We start from the raw sequence: 20,726 nt of genomic DNA on the forward strand, positions 1-20,726 counted from the left end.
TTTACTCATTTTTGTTGTGTTCTTTCCTCCTTTCTCATGTTTCAAGTTTTTTATTGTTTCTGTTTACAAAACTTGCTTTAGTCATTCTGTCAGGCAGGGTAGGTCTGCTGGAGATAAATTAGTTTTTCTTTATTGTAGAATGTCTTTGGTTTCCGTTTTCCTCAGGATATTTTCATTTAGTATAGAATCCTACACTGAGTTTTCTTTCAGCCTTGGAAATGTTGTGCCACTTCCATGTGTCCTCCGTGGTTTCTTATGAAACATCTATTGCCCTTCCTCATCCTCTGGCCTTGTGGATTCATTTAAAGTTTATAACCTTAAGACTTAGGCTTTTTTAGCTACCATAAGATATCCTGGAAGTTAAAGAAAAGGCATTACTGAAATTTTATACTGTGTTTTTTGATGTATTAAAATTCATTTTAATTTTGTTTTTAATGCGTTCTTCCTCACTCATAGGTGAAAACTTTTCAGAAGTACATCAGAATTGGAATGCTCATAGCTCTGCTTCAGAGCACTCAAAAGGATATCGCAACAGAGAATTCACACGAGGATTTTCCCGGGGTAGATATCCTCGACCTTGCCATGGCAGGCCTCCATCGCCACAGTTTTATAACTCAGAACAGATGGTGTTTCAGGAGACTTCAGGATTTCCACCTCAGAGACCAGATAATACTGTCATGCCACAGTATCCTTTTCCTCCGCCGGTGTTTGACATGCATAATTTTTCACTCCCTCCTCCTCTGCCACCACTGCCACCACCTCCACCGCCTGCATCTGTAAACCTGGGTTGGGCTACACCAAACATGGCACCTCATCCCTTAATTCCCTTACCATACTCCATCCCCCCACCCCCTCCCCCGCTGCCTCCACCTCCTTCTTCTGGAGATAGTAATTCTTCTCACTTTGGATCCTACTACTAGGGGAATGTATACATTTCTGGAGAAATGTAGACTTTTTATATGGGAAGGATTTTTTTTTTTTAAAGAAAGCAATTATGGAGCTAGATTTTTAACACTGTAAAATACTAAATGATTCCTTCAGTCGTGACTTGATATATATTTGTAACCTTTGTGAAATTGTATCATTATGAAAATTTCACTTTTGTGGAGGGGGATCTCCAATTATGTAATATTTAATTAAAACTTTGAATCCATGCTTTCCCTATTTCTGCTCAATTAAATAGTGTATATAGGTCTAATAGATCTGGAGCAACTTTCATCATGGGTTAAAGTATATTGAACACATTGTCTTGATATATCTGAAAATAAGATGCTGAAATCCTATTGAGAGTCTTTAAAATAAACTATTTTTACAAATGTATGCTTTGCAAATTGATTTTGATTGTAAATGCAATTTACCGGTAATTTTTAATGTTCTTTAATTTTTTTTTTCAAGTAAGTGAAGGTACAGAGAAATAAAGCCTTCAATATTGGTAGAAGTTCTGACTATAATTAAAGTTAACATTCATTAATTATGCATAAGCAAACTTTTCATTATCTATGCAGATTTCCATTACTGAGGCATTATGCAGTAGATTTTACTATTTAATTAAAGGAACAGAAGGACTATTCATGATAAAGTATGTTACTTATTCACAATAAAATATATGTAACCCCATATTAGGACACTATGTCTTCTGTATCTGTTTCTCAGATTCTCACGTGCCTGCTGCAGATTAGTGCTTCATAAGTATTTATGGAATGACTGACTGAATTTAGAGCTTTTAATTAAATTACTCCTGAGTATTCTTTTACATGATGAAATGTAAATGCAAGGAAAATTACAGAATTTTAGAAATAGAAGAGGCCTTAGAAGTAGTTTAAACTAGTCCTTATTTAACAAACAATGAGGAACCTAAGGATTCCAAGTTTTAATTAAGATTACCCAGCGGGCCTAGTTTTACTGATTCTCACATCAGTTTCTACTAAATTGTTGTTTCCCGACCTTTTATTCCTTGAAACTCTTAGAAAATAATATTTGTATGCACATTGGGGTAATTTGGAGACCATTCATCACAACCCCGTGGACTGTGGTTGCACCCAGGCCCCTCTTCACATCCCTGAAGGCTGAGGAGACTTTGCAAGGTTCCGGGGGCCCAACTGAGAAGCCCTGGCTTTGGCGTACATTGACTTTATCATGTGTTGTACTTCATTTTTCTTTCTTGAAATGTGTTTGTAGCTTCTCTTTAGGAGTTAACTGTCATAGGTTAGTTCATAGGACATTGTTAGAATTAATTGAGATTGTATCTGGAAGCACTGAAAAAAAAATTTCTCTAAGAATGGAAACAGTAAGATGTTACCATTCATTACAGTAAATCAACAAGTCGTTAGAATCACCAAGGCATAAAAAGCATTCTTTGAACCTCTGTACCTAAAGTACTAGTATCTGACTTTAGGTATTTATTTTCTGAAGAAACATAGAACTGAATGATACCATTTGGTATATGCCTTCAATTAAGTTGCTAACTGAAATACTTAATATCCAACTTGCTTCTTCATACATGAGGGATTTTGAAACTTCAGGGTGTCTAGAAATCACATGTAATAATCACCTAAGGTTGGGATAGCTTATTAAAAGTGCACGTTCTTGGATTTTATCCCCAGATTCCAATTCAGTAGATCTAAGATGAGACCTAGGAAATCGTGTGTGTGTGTGTGTGTCTTCTGCCTTCCCAATGTTCTGTTTATTGCTTTAATATTTTATTAAGTTTTTAATTTTAATTCCCAGATAGTTAACAGTACGGTGTTTGATTAGTTTCAGGTGTGCAATAGAGTGATTCAGCAATTCTGTACATTACTCAGTGCTCATAGTTAAGTGTACTCTTTAATCCCCATCCCCTATTTCCCCCATACTCCCATCCGCCTTCCCTCTGGCAACCCATCAGTTTATTCTCTGTATTTGAGTCCGTTTCTTGTTTGTCTTTCTCTCTTCCCCCCCCCCCTTTGTTTTCTTAAATTCCACATATGAGTGAATCATATGGTATTTGTCTTTATCTGAATTATTTCACTTAGCATTATACTCTCTATAACTCCACGTTTTTGCAAATGACAAGATTTCATTCTTTTTTGTGGCTGATTAATAGTCCATTGTGTATATATGAAATATGTATATCACATCTTTATCCATTCATCTATGGATGGACACTTAGGCTGCTTCCATAATTTGGCTGTTGTAAGTAATACTGCTGTAGATGTGGAGGTGCGGGTGTCCTTTCAAATTCATGTTTTTTGTATTCTTTGAACAAATACCCAATAGTGCAATTACTGGATTATAGGGTAGTTCTATTTTGAATTTTTTGAGGAACCTCCATACTGTTTCCTACAGTGACTGTACCAGTTTGCGTTCCTACCTGCAGTGTTTTGTTGCCTCGTGTGATCTATTCTGGAGAATTTTCCATGTGTATTTGAAAAGAATGTGTATTAAGGATGGAATGTTCTGAATATATCTGTTAAGTCCATCTGGCCCAATGTGTCATTCAGAGTCACTATTTATTGATTTTCTGTTTGGATGCTCTATCCATTGATGTAAGTGAGGTGTTAAAGTCCCCTACTATTATTTTATTACTACCGATTACTTTATTACTAATTGCATTAAGTATTTGGGTGCATAAATATTTACAATTGATACCTCTTTTGGATGTTACCCTGGCTTGCTTTTTTACTTCTATTTGCATGATTAATGCTGCTCCATCCCTTCATTCTCAGTTTACATGTGTCTTTACATGTGAAATGCAGCTCTTTTAGGCAGCATATGTATGGGTCTTGTTTTTTTTAACCATTCCATCACCCTATGTCTTTTGATTGGTGTGTGTAGTCCATTTACAATCAAAGTAATTATTGATAGGTATGTTTTGATTGCCATTTGTTACTTGTTTTATGGTTATTTTTGTAGTTTTTTTCGGTTCTTGCTCTCTTCTTTCAAGATTAGTTGGCTTTCTTTAATGATACACTTGCATTCCTTTGTCTTTATATTATGTATATTTTCCTGTTTTTTGATTTTTGGTTACCGTTTGGTTTGTATATAACATCTTCTATATATAGCAATCTGTATTAAATTTGATCACTTAAGTTTGAACCCATTTTTTACTTCTCTTCTCCCCATATTTTAGGTATATGGACTGTACATCCTTTTATTTGTGAGTCCCTTGACTGATTTTTACAGATTTACCTATTTTTACTGCCTTTGTGCTTCCTATTTTACTTATTCTTGCTTATGGTCTTTCCTTTCCACTCAGAGAGTTCCCTTTAACGTTTCTTGTAGGGCTGGTTTACTGGTCATGAATTCCTTGAACTTTTGTTTGGGAAGCTCTCTTTCCTTTTTTTTAAAAAAAAATGTTTAATATTTATTTTTGAGAGACAGAGCTCGAACAGGGGACAGGCACAGAGAGAGAGAGCGGAGACACAGAATCTGAAGCAGGCTCTGGGCTCTGAGTTGTGAGCACAAGAGCCTGACATGAGGCTGTAACTCGTGAATTGGGAGATAGTGACTTGAGCTGAAGTTGGACAGACGCTCAACTGACTGAGCCACCCGGTGCACCTCTATCTTTCCTTCTATTCTGATTGATAGCCTTGCTGAGTAGAATATTCTTAGCTGCAGATTTTTCCCTTTCAGCACTTTGCATGTATTATGCCACTCCTTTGCTGCCTGCAAAGTTTCTGCTGAAAATCAGCTTAAAGCCTTATCAGGTTTCCCTTGTATGTAACTGCTTTCTTTTCTTTTGCTATATTTGTTTGTTTGTTTCTTTGTTTGTTTAAAAATAGGCTCCAGGGGTTCGTGGGTGGCTCAGTCTGTTATGAGTCTGACTCTTGGTTTCAGCTTGGGTCATGAGCTCATGGTTTCATGGGTTTGAGCTCCACTGTCTCCCTCCCTGGCCCTCCTGCACTTACACTGTCTCTGCCTCTCTCAAAAATAATATAAACTTCATAAAAAAAACAAAGGCTCTGTGCCAAGTGTGGAACCCAACACGGCGCTTGAACTCCTCAACAGCCTTGAGATCAAGACCTGAGCTGAGATCAACAGTCGGACACTTAACTGACTGAGCCACCTAGGTGCCCCATCTATTGCTGCTTTTAAAATTCCCTGTCTCTACTTTTGCCATGTGTCTTGGAATAGGCCTCTTTGGTTGTTTATTTTGGGGGGGCCCTCTGTCCCTCTTGGATCTGCGTTTCTGTTTCCATCCCCAGATTTGGGAAGTTTTCAGTTATTATGTCTTCAAATATTATGTCTTCAAATTTCTCTTCTTTTGGAATTCCTATAATGTGGATATTAAAATTTGATGGTGTCATTGAATTCCCTAAGTCTGTTCTCATTTTGAATATATTTTTTTCCTCTCATCTACTCAACTTGATTTCTTTACATTACCATGTGCTTCAGGCCACTAATTTGTTCTTCTGCTTCATCTCCTCTACCATATATTAATTTCTAGTGTGTTTTTAATTTCATTTATTGTGTTCACTCTGTTTCTTTTTTGTCTCATTTTTAAGGGTCTCACTGATACCCTCCAAAGTTCAGTCAGTATCTTTATGATCATCATTTTGAATTGTCTATACCTCTGTTTTGCTTAGGTCTCTTGCTCTGATTTTGTCCTGTTCTTTCATTTGGGGCATATTCTTCTGTCTCCTTATTTATCCTACTCTCTGTGTCTGTTTCTGTGTGTTAGGAAAGACAGCTGTATCTCCTGCACTTAAAAGTAATGGCCTTATGAAGAAGAGGTCTTGCAGTGCCCTGCCGTACAGTGTTTCTTGTTCACCAGAACCTGGTGCTTCAAAGGGTGTCTTCTATATCTGATGTGTGTGCCTTGCTGTTGTGGCTGAGCTGCTCCTTCCTTCAGTCCAATTGTCTAAAATGGGTTTCTTTGCTGTTGTGGGTCGGGTTAGGTCCCTGTGGTGTTAGTGGGCCAGTCTGGGGCTGTCTTGGCTTGAATTGAGTCAGACCAGGTGTTTGCCAGAATGCAGTAACACCAAATTACTGGGGGCTTTTCCCTTTGTTTTCCTTTGAGAAGCTTTTGCTGGTGGGTGGGGCCTGCAGTCAGATGAGTTGTCTGCCTCCAGCCCTCTGTGGGGCCTCCTGACTGGTATGTGTGGTTATCTCCCCCTCTGCCTCCAGGGTTCCGCTCCTGACCCCCCCCCCTCCCCGCAAAGTGGTGCTGACCAGTGTAGGGGCTGCTTGCATACTATCAGGCCTGTGGCACCACCATGGGCTCTGGCCAAGAGCATATTGGAGGTGGCAGTTCCGTCAAAGCACAGCATGTGGGATGAGCGCAGCAGGGCAGTAGTCTTAGTAATCTTGGCCCACCCCTAGTCCTTTGCAGGAGGGGCCCTGCAGTACCCTTACTCAGGTGGGCTGTCTGGAGGGGTGGATTGGCAGAAGCACAGTGTAAGGGGACAGGGCAGCTGTGCTAGAAAACTTAGGCAGCGAGTCCCTTAGATGGCAGGATGTTAATGCTAGAGGACATGCTGGGGTAGGGATTGGGACAGGGAAGGAGGAGCAGGGAATGGCACCTGCCAGTTCCCTTGTTCCTGGAAGAGTTGCCCAGCAATTACTGCCCCTCTGAGCCATGTTCTGAGATTAGTAAGTAACTTTCCTTCCCTTGTACCCCAGGTGCCTTTGAAACTGCTTCCGTGCTGTATCTCTACGAGCTGCTTGCTGTGCTGTGTCTTTAAGGCAGGGGACTCAGTTTCCTCTCATCCACCAGTTCTGCAGCTGAACCCATTGATTTGTTTAAAAACTCCGAGTTTAAGTTCCACTAGTGGTAAGCACTCATGAAATTCAGCCCCTCTGGTTTTGGAAACCAAATTTTACAGGAATTTGGCTTCTCACAGGGGGCTCCCCTGTGTGGGAGTCTGTCCCCTCTCCATGCTCACTGCATCCCTCATTCCTGCAGACAGTCCTGTGAGTCCATTTAGTTCTCCCAACAGCATCTCTACCCTTCCTACCCTCCTCCACATTTAGTTGTGGAGTTTGTCCTGCCAGTTTTTGGGTCATTTTCTGGTTTATTTACGCCGATGTGAGTGTTAATCTAGTTGCATATGTGGGTTGAGGCAGTAGCAGGGTCTTTCGACTCTGCCATCTTCCCCAGAATTCCCCCAGGAAACTAATTTTAACAGCTACTACTGGGTGATTAATTTCAGAGTTTATTCTTAGTATTTATAGATTTCTGAGTAAATATATAAAGTCCCAACTCCTTGACCATTTGGAACTTCAAGGAGCACTTTTGGGAGGACAGGTGAAGATGTGAGGGTTGATAGGAAAGAAGAGAGAAATAAAGTCAAGTTATATAAAATCATATAACAAGTTATATTTGTAGCATTTCACTCAGTTCTCAGAGTTTTTGTTTGTTTTTGTTTGTTTTAGTTTTTATTTTGTTTTGAGAGAGAATCCCAAGCAGGGATTAGCACTGTTAGCTCAGAGCCAGACATGAGGCTCACACTCATGGACCATGAGATCATGACCTGAGCCGAAATCAAGAATCGGATACTTAACCAACTAAGCCGCTCAGGTGCCCCCTCAGAGCTGTTATTTTTGCCAATTACATCTGTCTTTGGAATTTAAGAGCAGAAACCCATCATCATGTCTTTTTTTATTTTTTTTTAATTTTCCTTTTTTAATGTTTATGTACTCTTGAAGGAGAGAGAGAGAACGTGAGTGGGGAAGGGGCAGAGAGAGAGAGGGAGACACAGAAGCCAAAGCAGGCTCCAGGCTCTGAGCTGTCAGCACAGAGCCTGATGTGGGGCTCGAACTCACGATCTTCGAGATCATGACCTGAGGAGTGAAGTTGGTTGCCCAACTGACTGAACCACCCAGGCGCCCCCCGCCCATCGTGTCTTTTATGTAGAAGAAAAATACTAGCATTTTCATCATCTCCACCTTGATCTTACAGTGCTTTTAAAATTCTGTAGTCCACACTTTAAACTACTACCTGGTATAAAGGTGAATACGTAAAGAGCTATACTCACAGTTTCTCACCTCAAATAGAGAATTCTTTATATTAGGCTTTTCCTATAAGAGGTGGGCATTCACATGATTGAATGTGTATAATGCCTTTGTATGTCTGCAGTTATAAATACAGTAAAATTAAAATGATTGCCTAAGCTAATCTATTTGTTTTACTAAGATGAATAACTGTCTCTCCTCTTCCTTTTTTTTTTTTTTTTTTTTTGTCACAGAAAAGATAGTGAAGTTCACGGTGGTAACTGGATGACCTGTCTACGTAATAGAAATAGGTGTTGAAAGAACTGGGTTGAGACTGTCTGTCTAATGAAGACCTGGAATAAAATGTGTAGTTTTAGGACCTACCAAAAAACATTCTTAAAAGCCATGTAGTTAAGTTGTAATGTTAAATACCAAAATGTAGCCATCTCTTTTGTGTAGCTAAATGATTAGTAGATTTAATTATCAATACCAGTTGGTTGTAAGGGAGATGAAAGGAATAAGCAATGGCAGGGGGCCTGTGTGCCCAGCTCTCCTTGTTTTGGGGTAATGAATATAGAAGGCTTTCTCTTCTTTTTCCCTCTTCCCACTCAAATTCTGATTTATTCTTCCCTGCCTTCCACCCCCACTACTTTTTGTGCTACATTTTCTTTTACTTGCTTAGAGTTGGTAAACAGTAAGTACATTACAAAATCTAGAACATTTGATGAATAAGAAATGAGTAGAATCTGAGTTCTAGTCTACTGTAATTTTAAACTAATAAATAGAAGTGGCATTTTAAGTGCTAAAAATCTTAGTGTGTCTTTTTTAAGGACAATGTTTCTTAAGATAACAATCATAATTTGGGAAGAGACAGTCTCACACATAATACATCATTTTTATATGTTCTATTTGAACGATAATGTTAGTGTTTGCATTCAGTTTTATAAAAATTACATCAAAAATTATAAGTGCTTTCAGTGCTTTCTACTAGTTCTTTTATACAGTGTCTTGCCTTAAAAATATTTTTGTTGCAGAAAAAGATGATCCTCTCTCCCTTCTGCGTGACACAAATCAGGACATTCAGTCAGGGGAGGAGCAATAATTACTTACATGTCTACTCACCCATTCCCAGTCTGTTTGGCTAGGGTACTTGAGGTAGGCTTGAGAAAATTTTTTACTTAGGATACAGTCTTCCTATGTTCAGGGTATTTAGAATTTTTGAAAATAAATAGTCATGTACCTACAATTAAGTAGTAGGGAAAATAAATTAGTGTATTATTAAATACTAGCTCCTTTTTAAAAAATAAAATTTACAAATTTAAACTAGATTATTTTTGTAAAATCAATTAATTTGTGTGTTCACGTTGTAGTACATTCACAAGACCTTTGTTTTGACATTGCATATTTGATACCAATGACAATAAGCTCCCAGGTATCAGTATAAAAAGAAGATATTTTTAATAGAATGCAAACCAGATAAAAATAGAATTATTTATGAGAACTCATTGTCAGGTAATGTTGCAGCCACACTATTTATGATTTAATACATTCTACACTATTTATGATTTAACGCATTTAGGTTTAACACACACACACACACACACACACACACACACATACACACACACACACACACGTATCTCTTACTGCAGATAAATTGCCAGAATTCCAAAAGCTTTTTTCTGCTTCTCACTCTGAGGCTTCATCTGATCCTAAATTTATGTAGCAATTATGTTCTGGAAAACCAAGGAAACAATTACTATAGTGTACCTGAAATTAAAGTTGAGAAATATCTTCTTCATATCTTCTATTAGACAAAAGTACTTGTTTTGAGCTACTTGCAACAATGAAACTGCATCTCATTTTTGACTCTGTGTGCATTCTCTACCTAAATTGTTATCATTGATGGATTAGACATGTACAGTCACTTAGTGTCCTGGAAACAAGGGACAAATTAGTGTATCAAATGGTAAAATAATGAAAATAGCCAATGAAGAAAAATGTAAAAAATTCTTATGCACATTATATATATGTATATATACATATATATACACTTTTTAATATATACTTATGTGTGTATATATACATATATTTGAAGGCTAGTACGTAAAAGCCTGATTATTATGCATATTTTAGTTTAGTTCCTTTTGTTTCTACTTACAGGTTCGCTAAAATGGGAATATATAGTCCATTAGTTTATTTTATAGTTAGTTGCATTACACCATCCCTCAAACAGAACAAACTGACCTTGGGGTGCTTGGGTGGCTCAGTCCAACTTTGGCTCAGGTCATGATCTTGTAGTTCATGAGTTTGAGCCCCACATTGGGCTCTCTGCTGTCAGCACAGAGCCTTCTTCAGATCCTCTGTCCCCGTCTCTCTTGCCCTCCCCTGCTTGTGCATGCGCATGGTCTCTTTCTCTCTCTCAAAAATAAACATTAAAAAAAGAAGAAGAAGAAACTGACCTTATGTGGTAAAAGCTTTTTATGTATATTGAGGATATATGGTCTATAAACATTGTTTCTAATGAGAGATATGACCCAAATAGTAACAAAATGTAACAAATACAAAAGAATAGAATCTGTTAGCATATAATCCCTACTATAATGTGATAAACAGATGATGGTGGTCTGTGATGTTTAGATGATAGAGATTAACTTCTCAAATGTTCTCAGTATCAATAGTCACTATACTGCAGAACCTGTTATTGCAGCTTTTTACACTGTTGATCGTGTGCTTCCATGACGTACAGGAGTGCTGGAAAGCATTTGCTCTCCTGCATCTCACTGCTCTTGCAAATGTCTGTTTGACTAGGCGTCATGCAGTGTTTCATCTTAAATAGGATTTGGGACTGTCAAACTGGGTTATGCAAGCTGTGGGAGTAGCTGGTTCATTGAAAGCAAGTAATTAATTTTCTTTAGTGTCGGTTTGGTTTTTGACCAAGTGTAATTGGTAGTATATTTATTGGCAACAACATGACCTCGAAAGAATTCTGTTTAGCAAGATTATGAACAGACAAATATTTAAGGACAGAAGGGAGTAACTAGGCATTAACTTTATTAACACATTCAAATACCGTTAGTTAGAACCATATGAAATTCCCTACACAAGAGAAATTTCAAATGGTTCAATGTAATATGTGGACTATAAGGTGTATTATTTCTCATATTTATTTTTCTTCGTAGAACATATCTCTGTACCATTACTTTCCAGAACACATTTTTGGAAATACTGTCATAAATGACAGCTGGCAGAAATTCATGGTAGTGCACATTTCTCAGAGATATTTCTAGTCTTGCTAAGAAGACAATCTATCAGAAGATCACGGGGCACAAAAGAACTATTAAAATATTGTATATTAGGTTAGGAAAAAACTGTTCTTTAGTGTAGACTTTGTGGTTCTTGACTTGAGATTTGTTCCCCAGTGTTCTAGGATCCACTAAAAACCTGTGAGATGGACATTTTTCTCGGAGAGAAAGTCCTTGCCTTTCATCTTGTTTTTTAAAGTAATATCTGAAGAAAGAAAGGATGGAGAGAATCTTTCAAAGGCTTTCTCCTTTTGTAGCAGGTACAATAAGTGTTTCTCACATTTGATAATGCACAAATCCTTTAATAAAAAAAAATATGGGGGCGCCTAGGTGACTCAGCAGTTAAGCATCTGACTCTTGATTTTGGCTCAGGTCATGATCTCAACGGTTTGTGAGTTCGAGCCCCATGTCAGGCTCTGTGCTATGTCAACATGGAGCCTGCTTGGAATTCTCTCTCCCTCTCTGCCCCTAGCCCACTCATTCATTCATTCTCTCTCTCTCTCTCTCCCTCTCTCAAAATAAAGAAATAAACATAAAATTAAAAAAAAAAAGTGTTATGTACCCTGAGAACATATTCATGGATCACAGTTTTGGAAACTGAGTTACTAAATTTCATTCTATGAAAATCTCTTTTCAGATTCTTATAGAATCTTTATACCTGCAAGAATATATCTGTGGACTTCAACTTAGACAGACAATTGTCTTAAACAATATTGGGTTTCAAATGGCTGTACAGGAAAAACTTCCAAATGATTACAGCCAGGAGTAGAGGAAATATTTAATGGTCTTAGACATCTAGAAAATGTCTAGCATGTATGTTTCTGCCCCATGGGGAATTTCTTTATAATTTCAACTATAGATAGGAAATCACTCATACACTAACAGAAAGGGGCACTATATTCTGTTTAACAAATTTAGTTGTCCATCTCCATTTACAGAGCTCAGGCATATTGTGACAAAGGGTGAACTTTGACCAAATTAACGAAGTCTAAGAGCATTCTATAAATACTGGAAATGCCCAAACACAAGAACACCAGGAAAGGGAAGGACCTGGATGGAACACAAAATAATCCAGAAAAATTCCTGCGGTGAGATACGGTGACTGGGCCAGGATGAAGCCATTCTTTCAGGCACAAACAGCTAAGGCATCTCTCCATCTCCTAAGGACAGCAGATGTGGAAGATTGTATATAATGATCTATTATAACTGTATATTTTTGTTACAGAAATGGAAAATATAGATTGCTCACGACAATGAATTCAGTCATGCTGGTTGATACACTTTTTTAGTTTGCATAAATTTTTAGTCATAATATATCCAGATACTTTTACATATAGTTCTCTGCCCACTCGGTGGGCACTTAAAGGCTGTTCCCAGTGTGGTCAAGAAGCATTATCCCTTTCAAAATGCTCATTTAGAAAGTTTCCTTTTTGTGACTGCAATGTGAAATGTAAGAGTAGACTCAGTTTTCACAGTGTATGCTACTTACAATCTCATAACATCAGGACATTTTATTGTGACTAATTGTATCAATCTCCCTGATTGGAGTATAATTCCTCGAGGACCAGCACTATTTGATCACATCTGTACTCTTAGCACACAAAAGGTATTCAAGAGATGCTAATTGCAACATTGACAAATGCTTCCTGCTGTTTCATAACCTGTAGGACTCTCCTTTGTGTTTCTAGAATACAGTGGTTTATATGTGTTGATTACAGATGAACGCTACAATCATTAGTGATAATTCTTTTTATTTAATAACTTGAAAGTATTTCTCAGGATATCAAAAATCTATTTTGGCAAAGATTTTCAGGACAGATGAGACTCAAAAATGGCTCAGAGAGGGGGCACCTGCACGACTCAGTAGGTTAAGCATCTGACTTCAGCTCAGGTCATGATCTCACAGCTCGTGGGTTTGAGCCCCGTGTTGTGCTCTGTGCTGACAGCTCAGGGCCTGGAGCCTGCTTCAGATTCTGTGTCTCCCTGTCTCTCTGCCCCTCCCCTGCTCATGGTCTGTCTCTCAGTCTCTCTCTCTCTCTCCCTCTCTCTCTCTCTCAAAAAAAAAAAAAAAAATTTAAAAACGGCTCAGAGTGATCAGTAGAAAATGAATTCACTTGTTTTTGGAGCTGGTTTTGATAATACCCTATCAATACAAATACGGAAATTACAGCATTTTGACAGCAAAATTAATGATCCTTTTTCTCAGGATAATAAAATATGCTTAAAATTCAGACTTTAGATGATACTGAAATATGACTCTTAAATTCTTTTTTAAGAAAGATAAATGTTCAGGGCTCCCAGGTAGCTCGGTCTGTCAAGCGTCCAACTCTTGATTTCAGCTCAGGTCATGATCTCACGGTTCATGAGATCAAGCCCCACTGTCAGCACAGAGTCTGCTTGGGACTCTGTCTCTCTCTGTCCCCCCTTCCCCCACTCATGAGCTCTCTCTCTCTCTCTCAAAATAAATAATCATTTAAAAAAACAATGATAAATTTACTGTAGGGTTTTTTAGGTTGATTTCTATACTGATCATCCAATATAATTGTATATATGCTGCTGTATCCATAAAGACACCTTTCAGAGAGCTAACCTCATAGATAGTGAAGAATAATGAATGATATACATATATATAAGGTTTCCAGAGAATTTAAAACTAAATATTAAGAAGAAAAGGCTTAGTATTCTAGGAGATATCTGCTTTTCTCTCCAAGTTCTCTCTACTTTGTAAAATGGCTTCAGGAGGAGAAAGCCACTTGAGATCATGTACTAGATTTATTTGAAAATATGAAAAAAAAAAAAAACCAGAAGCACAAATCCATAAATCTCTTGTAACAGCTGATAGGGAAGTACATATAATTTGCGGTTAATGGTTTTTTGGGTTAATCACCCTAGTAAAATTGGAGTTACAAACCACTGAACGTTCATCTACTTATTTAATAAACATTTCTTGGGGCGCCTGGGTGGCTCAGTCGGTTGAGTGAGTGACTGACTTGGGCTCAGGTCATGATCTCGCAGTCTGTGAGTTTGAGCCCTGCGTCGGGCTCTGTGCTGGCAGCTCAGAGCCTGGAGCCTGCTTGGCATTCTGTGTCTCCCTCTGTCTCTGCCCCTCTCCTGCTCATGCGCTCTCTCTCTCTCTCTCTCTCTCTCAAGAATAAATCAACAACAACAACAAAAATTTAAAACATAAACATTTCTTTTGTGCTTGTTATTAGTCATCCATTTGATTCTGGGGATACAACCCCTAGAGTGCAACTGTAGGAAACACACAAACAAGGGTACTAAGTGATATCATACAAGTATATGTTTGTACAGAATATGGTGGGAACATAGAGGTGAGAGAGGGCAATTCTACCTTAGGTAGGGATGTGGAAAGGAAAAATAAAGGATAGCTTGAGAAAAGCTATGGAACTGTAAAACAGTTCAACTAGAATCCACCAGGCAGATGGGTGTGATGGATGTAGAAGGTATAGCTGAAATGGAGGAAACCAATTGCAGAAGCTGGAAAAGCCAGAGAGCTTTGGGGGCCTCAATAGACAGCCCTCACCCCATGGTTTCACCCGAGTTAGTGACATTTTTTCCTTCATATCTTGGAAATATCTGGGAGAACAAGTTAGAGGGACAAAATGGAAGGAGGCAGATGAGGAAATTATTGATGAAAGCAGTGTGGGAGAGTGATGATGAAGACTTATTACTGGTTGAAATGGGGATTTGATTTTGGATGATAGAAACGTCAGGAATGTGAATTGAGAGAACTTGCAATGTTAGAAAGTGGGCTTGAGAAGGGCATCTGTGATAACTCAGGTTATAGTTTGAGTGACTAAGGTGTTAGTCTCTGAGAAAAAGGATACTATTTTGCATGGTTTATACACTTTAATCTTCACAATTTTGTGAGATAAGAAATACTATTATAATTTTGTAAAGAAGGAAAAAGAGGTAGAGATTAAAGACAATCCAATTTCTTATAGGTAGAAATGATGAAATCATATTGGACACAAGTGTCTGATTCTAGGATCTGAGCTTATAATCACCATTCTAGGCTACCTCACAAGGCAATGATAAACCACAAGATTTTTGAAAGTTAAAATTAGAGGAACAGAAAAAGAAAGGTTACAACAAAATGAAAATAAAACTATTAAATTTATATTTAAAAAGACATTCGTGCTGAGAAATTCTGCTAGAAATTTATCAGCATATATTTAATACCCATATATGCCCTTGATATAAGGTAAGACAGACAGGGTGCCTAGGTGGCTCAGTTGGGTAAGCCTTCAACTCTTGATTTCGTCTCAGGTCATGATCTCAAGGTTCCTGGGATCCAGGATCCCTGTCGGACTCCATGCTGACATTGTGGAGCCTGCTTGGAATTCTCTCTCTCCCTCTCTCTCTACCCTTCCCCCACTTGTGCTCTCTCTGTTTCTCAAAATAAATGATTAAAAAAAAAAAAAAAGGTCAGACACACACAAACACAGGCTTGAAACAAAAATAATTCAAGGTTAGTTCAATGATATAGTTATCTGTTCATCCACTTATAATTTTACTTATTTCTCTCAAGTTTCCATAACAAGAATATTATAGCAGTTACATAATTAAGCTACAATATTTCCAGGAATCTCATTCATATACAACTTGTAGGTTAATACTTCATAACATTTGTTTATTAAAGTAATTAGTTGGAAATGTGGCTTGCTTTTTAAATTAGTTGTAAATCAGTTGTGCTAAAAATTGATGTAATCAGTAAGAAATTATAGATTGTTTTTAAAATTTGTGTACACTTTTCAGGTTATTAACATCTGACTATTAATATCAACTAAAAACTGATGATATCTATTGCTGTATTGTGTCAATTTTAGGAATTTATTTTGAATATTTCTAGCACCAGCTTAGAAACAAAAACAAAAACAACTCCCTCCATCAAACTATCTTCTGTAGCTGCAGGCTTACAATTTCTAAAAACCAAACCCAAGCCTGATCCTGTGATTGGCTGAACTTTCAAATGCAACAACATGAATGAATCTCAGAAACATAATGTAGAGCAAAAATGCCAGGCACAAAAAGCATATATGATTACGTTTAAGAAAAGACAAAAAAAGAAAAGTAAAAACTAGCTAACCTAATCTTTAGTTTTTAGAGCTATAAGGTTTAATAGCACAACTATTTTTTAAAAAAGCAAGAAGGTAATTACCATAAATATTAAGAGAGTAAATACTACTAACAGTGAAGAAAGGAATAATAATTGGGAGAGGGCGGAGTGGGCCTTTGACACTGCTGACCGTGCTCAGTTTCCTGACCTGGATAGGGTTATATGGGTGATCACCTTGTGGTAATTTCATGGGCTGTCCACTTACATTCTATACAATTTCCTACATGTATTATTTTTCAAAATGAAAAGGATTAAAATAACCCTGAAATGGCTTTTCCTCTTACTCAGAGTAAGAAGACAAGGTCCTGAAATTACCGGCAAGTCCCTCAATGATCTGGCCCCCTATTAACTGTTTGATTTCTCAATTTTTCCTCTCTCGCCTCCTTCACTGTTCTACATACACAGTTGAATGCAATTAGAGAAAACTAAACTGCCAGGATGTTTGGTATCACTTGAAATTCGTAACTCCTAAGTCTAAAATAGACTCTGAAAGCTGCCTGGAAATGCACTCTATTTCCCTAGTCCATTCACTGGTCACTCACCTGGGTGACTGTGTCACACCTCTGCTCTATCTTCAAGCCCTCCATGGCCCTCACCCCTAATTTCACTGTCCTGCCTCACTCCCAAGTATCGGTTTCCTTTCCTCTTTGTTCTGAGAAAGGATTCTGTGCAACGGACATAGAGATGTATTTCCCACAACCCCCTTCAAGGTGAGAGCCGTCAGCCCAGCTGCTGGGAGAGCTGTCAGCAGCTATCCTTCAAACAGCAAGCAGCTACTTCAGGCGCCACTTCACCTAGCAGGGCCCCAAGAGGGCACGCTTCCAGAGAATGTGTGCGCACTTCCTATGTCTGCTCAGGGGCAAGTGAATGGGGGTGGCATGAAGGCACCGAGGGACAAACTCAGGGCTCTCTCTGGGGTTGGTTAAAGCCTTATTTGGCACGCATTGCACTTTGAAATTTTCTTCCACCCAATCCTGTTTCCTCCCTCTTATTTCCATCAGTCTTGATCCCTAACACATATTCACTATTCCAAACTTCATCTCAGTTTTGCCAACCAGAGGACCCGATCTGTGACACCTCACAAAGTATTCAGACTCCCATTACCATGTTCATCTAGCAACCTGCATCTGTTCCAGTACTCTATTACTGTCTTCTTGAGCTGGTGCTTGTTTTGAATGCTACCACATCATTTGTGCACTGTATTTTTTTTTTTTTAAGTTTATTTATTTTGAGAGAGAGAAAGCATGAGTCAGGGAGGGGCAGAGAGAGAGAGGGAGAGAGAGAATCCTAAGCAGGCTCTGCACTGTCAATGCAGAGCCCGATGCAGGGCTCAAACTCACGAACAGCAAGATCATGACCTGAGCAGAAGTGGGAGGCTTAACCGACTGAGCCACCCAGGCGCCCCGTGTGCTGTATTTTCTTACTAAAGACATCACTGTAGCAGTTCACCCTCCTACCTCTAATGTCACCAATCTTTCCTCACTGGAAGTAATATCACAATAATATTACATGTAATATATAAGAAAATAATAATAATATCTCCTGCTGGAATAACAACAGATTATTTCTGTTATTTCTTCCATCCTATAATTGAAATCATTCTTTTTTGGCCCAATTCACCAGCTACTGCCCTATTTCTCTGTTCTCTTTTGGAAAAAAAAAAATCTACTTTAAAATTGATCTATAATTCCCATCTCCAATTCCTCTCCTTTTGGTTTCTCTTTAGTATATTCTAACCAGGCTTTTGCACCCCCCCCCCCAACTGATCAATGGAAACTGCTCCTATCAAAGGCATCAATGCCCTCTACAAAGCAAACTTTGATGGTCTAATCTCTGCCTTCATGATACTTCTTTTCATGCTTGATAATTTTCTACTTTTTGAAGCTTCTTCCAGTTGGCTTCTGGAATATCATACTCTCTTGTTTATTCTACCTCACTGGTCATGCTTTCTCAGATGGGCCACCAATTGCACAATTCCAGGACGTGCAGTTTAATTAGACAAACATACAAATGGTCTTCCCTGGGGTTATGCTGTGAGGCAGCTCTTTCTCAGCCTCTTTTTCGGGTTTGTTTTACTGCTCTGACTCAATGTAGGAGTGCCACAGGACTCTGTGCTGAGTGCATTTCTGTCCTGTAAGTACAAACATCTCTTTTCTAGACTTTGCTCAGACTCCGAAATCCACAGACTACCTGAAATCTTTACTTAAATGACTAATGAACATCTTAACGTGCCCAAAACTGAGTTCTAAACTTTCACTCCAGCTTGCTCCACTGGAAGTTTCTACTCTTTCAGTTGGTGATAACTCCCTCCTTTCAGTTCCTCAAGCCTCAGACACCTCATTCAAAACAAAACAAAATAGAAAAACAGTAAGGATCGCATATTACTTTTTCCTTCTACTCAGAGATGAGGAGGGAATAGTGATGGTTAAATAGTGATGGTTAAAGTAGAGAATTAATCAACTTTTAATATGCTAGAGGTAATTCTCTGAATTTACATATTTTAAATGGGTTGATAATGACCAAAGAAATTTACCCTCTACTTCCTCCTTTTCTGCTGGTCCTCATTCCTTCCTCCCTTGATTCTCATATGCATTAATTTGTTTAATATCAAATCAGTCTTTCAGCTTTATATCTAGAGGAATATATTCAACATTTGTCACTCTGAGAAAACAACAGTAAATGGATTCACGTACGGTTATTGCATATATAAGGATATATATATCCAGTTAGGCAAGGAATTTCCTAAGGAGCCTTTGAAAAGTAATTTCTGGGGTTTAACTTACAATATGTGAAAATGAGCACAATTTCTAGTTATTATAGAAAGGAAAAACAAACTCAGCTCTGTAGCTCTTTTGGGTAGAAAAAACCTAAAAGCAAAACGAAAGGTCACATTAAAATCCGTAGAAATGCACTGAAATACATATGCTTCACTTTTGCTTGACCTTAGATTTCCAGAATATTGAGAGGACAAAGTCCATTCACCATGAAAATTACTTGTAAAGTCAAGATGGTGGGATTTGCAAACGTTGTCATGGCTGGTGATGGTAACAACAAATCTTCCAACCTGGTCAGGCATTCTTTCATATAGAATAGTTTCCATGGAAACCCTGCCTGCAACCCACAGATTTCATGTACTGTATGTTCTGGCTAAATAAATAATGAAAAGCTGTCCTCTTTCTTATTTAATGATCTCCAGATCTGCATACTCAATAGGCAGGATGCCACCTCACATATCTTTTGCAGTGAAAAAAGACAAAATGAGGACATGAGAAAGTCAAGATTCCATCTCAGCATTTTAAAAGCACAGTCTGTGTTAAGAAATTGTATTTTCACTTCACCTCAGGTCAGAAGACCACACTTGTATCACTGGCCATTCCTACCTCATCTGATCATGTTTATAGTCCACTCTCACACTCATGGAGGATGACAATGACCTGGCAACATATGCAGGAGTGTGAGGTGTTCTGAGAAACATCTTTGACGCAGATTGATGTAGGTTTTTCGTTCCCCATGGAAGGACTCTCTCCTTCCCAGTGGCAGGTGTCACAGAGCAAGTTGTGACATGCTTTTTTGTCTCTGTGAGGTCGGGTTATATCGTCATCATATCCTGTTGCCATCTGTGTTCTTTCTATATGTCCCCAAATGTTACTTTCTTTAGTCACTGATTCATAAAAAAAATACTTGAAACAGATAATAGCCTCATAATAAGGATTTTTTTTCTTCCTAGACAAATTGAAACGTTTTAGACACTAGAAAATAAAGGAGTTTTACTGAATTCAGAGCAAATGCTTAAGAGTTTTTTTTCCTCTTTTTCCAAAATGAATAAATAACAATTGTAGGCCAATGTTTCTGTATAGTCTAACCAGGTAGTATTAGCTTTTCAGCCATGAAATGACTTTAAGCACTTCATTTTGAGGTAACTTATGGTATAAATTATGAATGTTATATTGTGATAGGAAATATAAAGCTAGGAGGTAATGGAGGGAGAAGAAGTAGTCTTAAATTGTATATGAAAAGAGTAATTTTCTAGTTATATTCTCTCAGCCCTTGAAAGATTAACTTTCCACTTGGCTAAAAAGAAGGTTGAAAAGGAAGCATTAGAACCTTGTATTACTGGACTTGTTTTGTTGAAAAGCTTGCTTCTTCTCCCCAAACAGAAATGTCCTGGAATGTGATAGGTACAGATGGAGAATTCTAAATAATTTATTGTCAACTTATGGCAAAGATTTGGGGAGAGAAAAGAAGTAACTGTGTCTTCCTGAGCCCAATTTTGTTAAGGAAATATAACCAAAGGGAAAGACATTAAGCCCTTTTCTAGTGAGGATCTAACCTGAAAAGGGAGGAGTACTCCACAGATAGGCAAGAATGAT

At 38.0% G+C, this 20,726-nt stretch overlaps 1 protein-coding gene across 1 annotated transcript in view; it reads left to right on the forward strand.

Moving 5' to 3' along the window:
* NAF1 (nuclear assembly factor 1 ribonucleoprotein) overlaps positions 1-1,320 on the forward strand; it is a 43,604-nt gene extending 42,284 nt beyond the window's left edge. Inside the window, exon 8 of the mRNA XM_030312810.2 lies at positions 457-1,320. Within this exon, the coding sequence (XP_030168670.1) occupies positions 457-920 (464 nt within the window). The 3' untranslated portion in view covers positions 921-1,320. The remainder of the gene's footprint in view (positions 1-456) is intronic.
* The last annotated feature ends 19,406 nt before the right edge of the window (positions 1,321-20,726 follow it).

The sequence above is a fragment of the Lynx canadensis genome, chromosome B1, assembly GCF_007474595.2.
Source record: "Lynx canadensis isolate LIC74 chromosome B1, mLynCan4.pri.v2, whole genome shotgun sequence".
Taxonomy (NCBI): Eukaryota; Metazoa; Chordata; class Mammalia; order Carnivora; family Felidae; genus Lynx; species Lynx canadensis.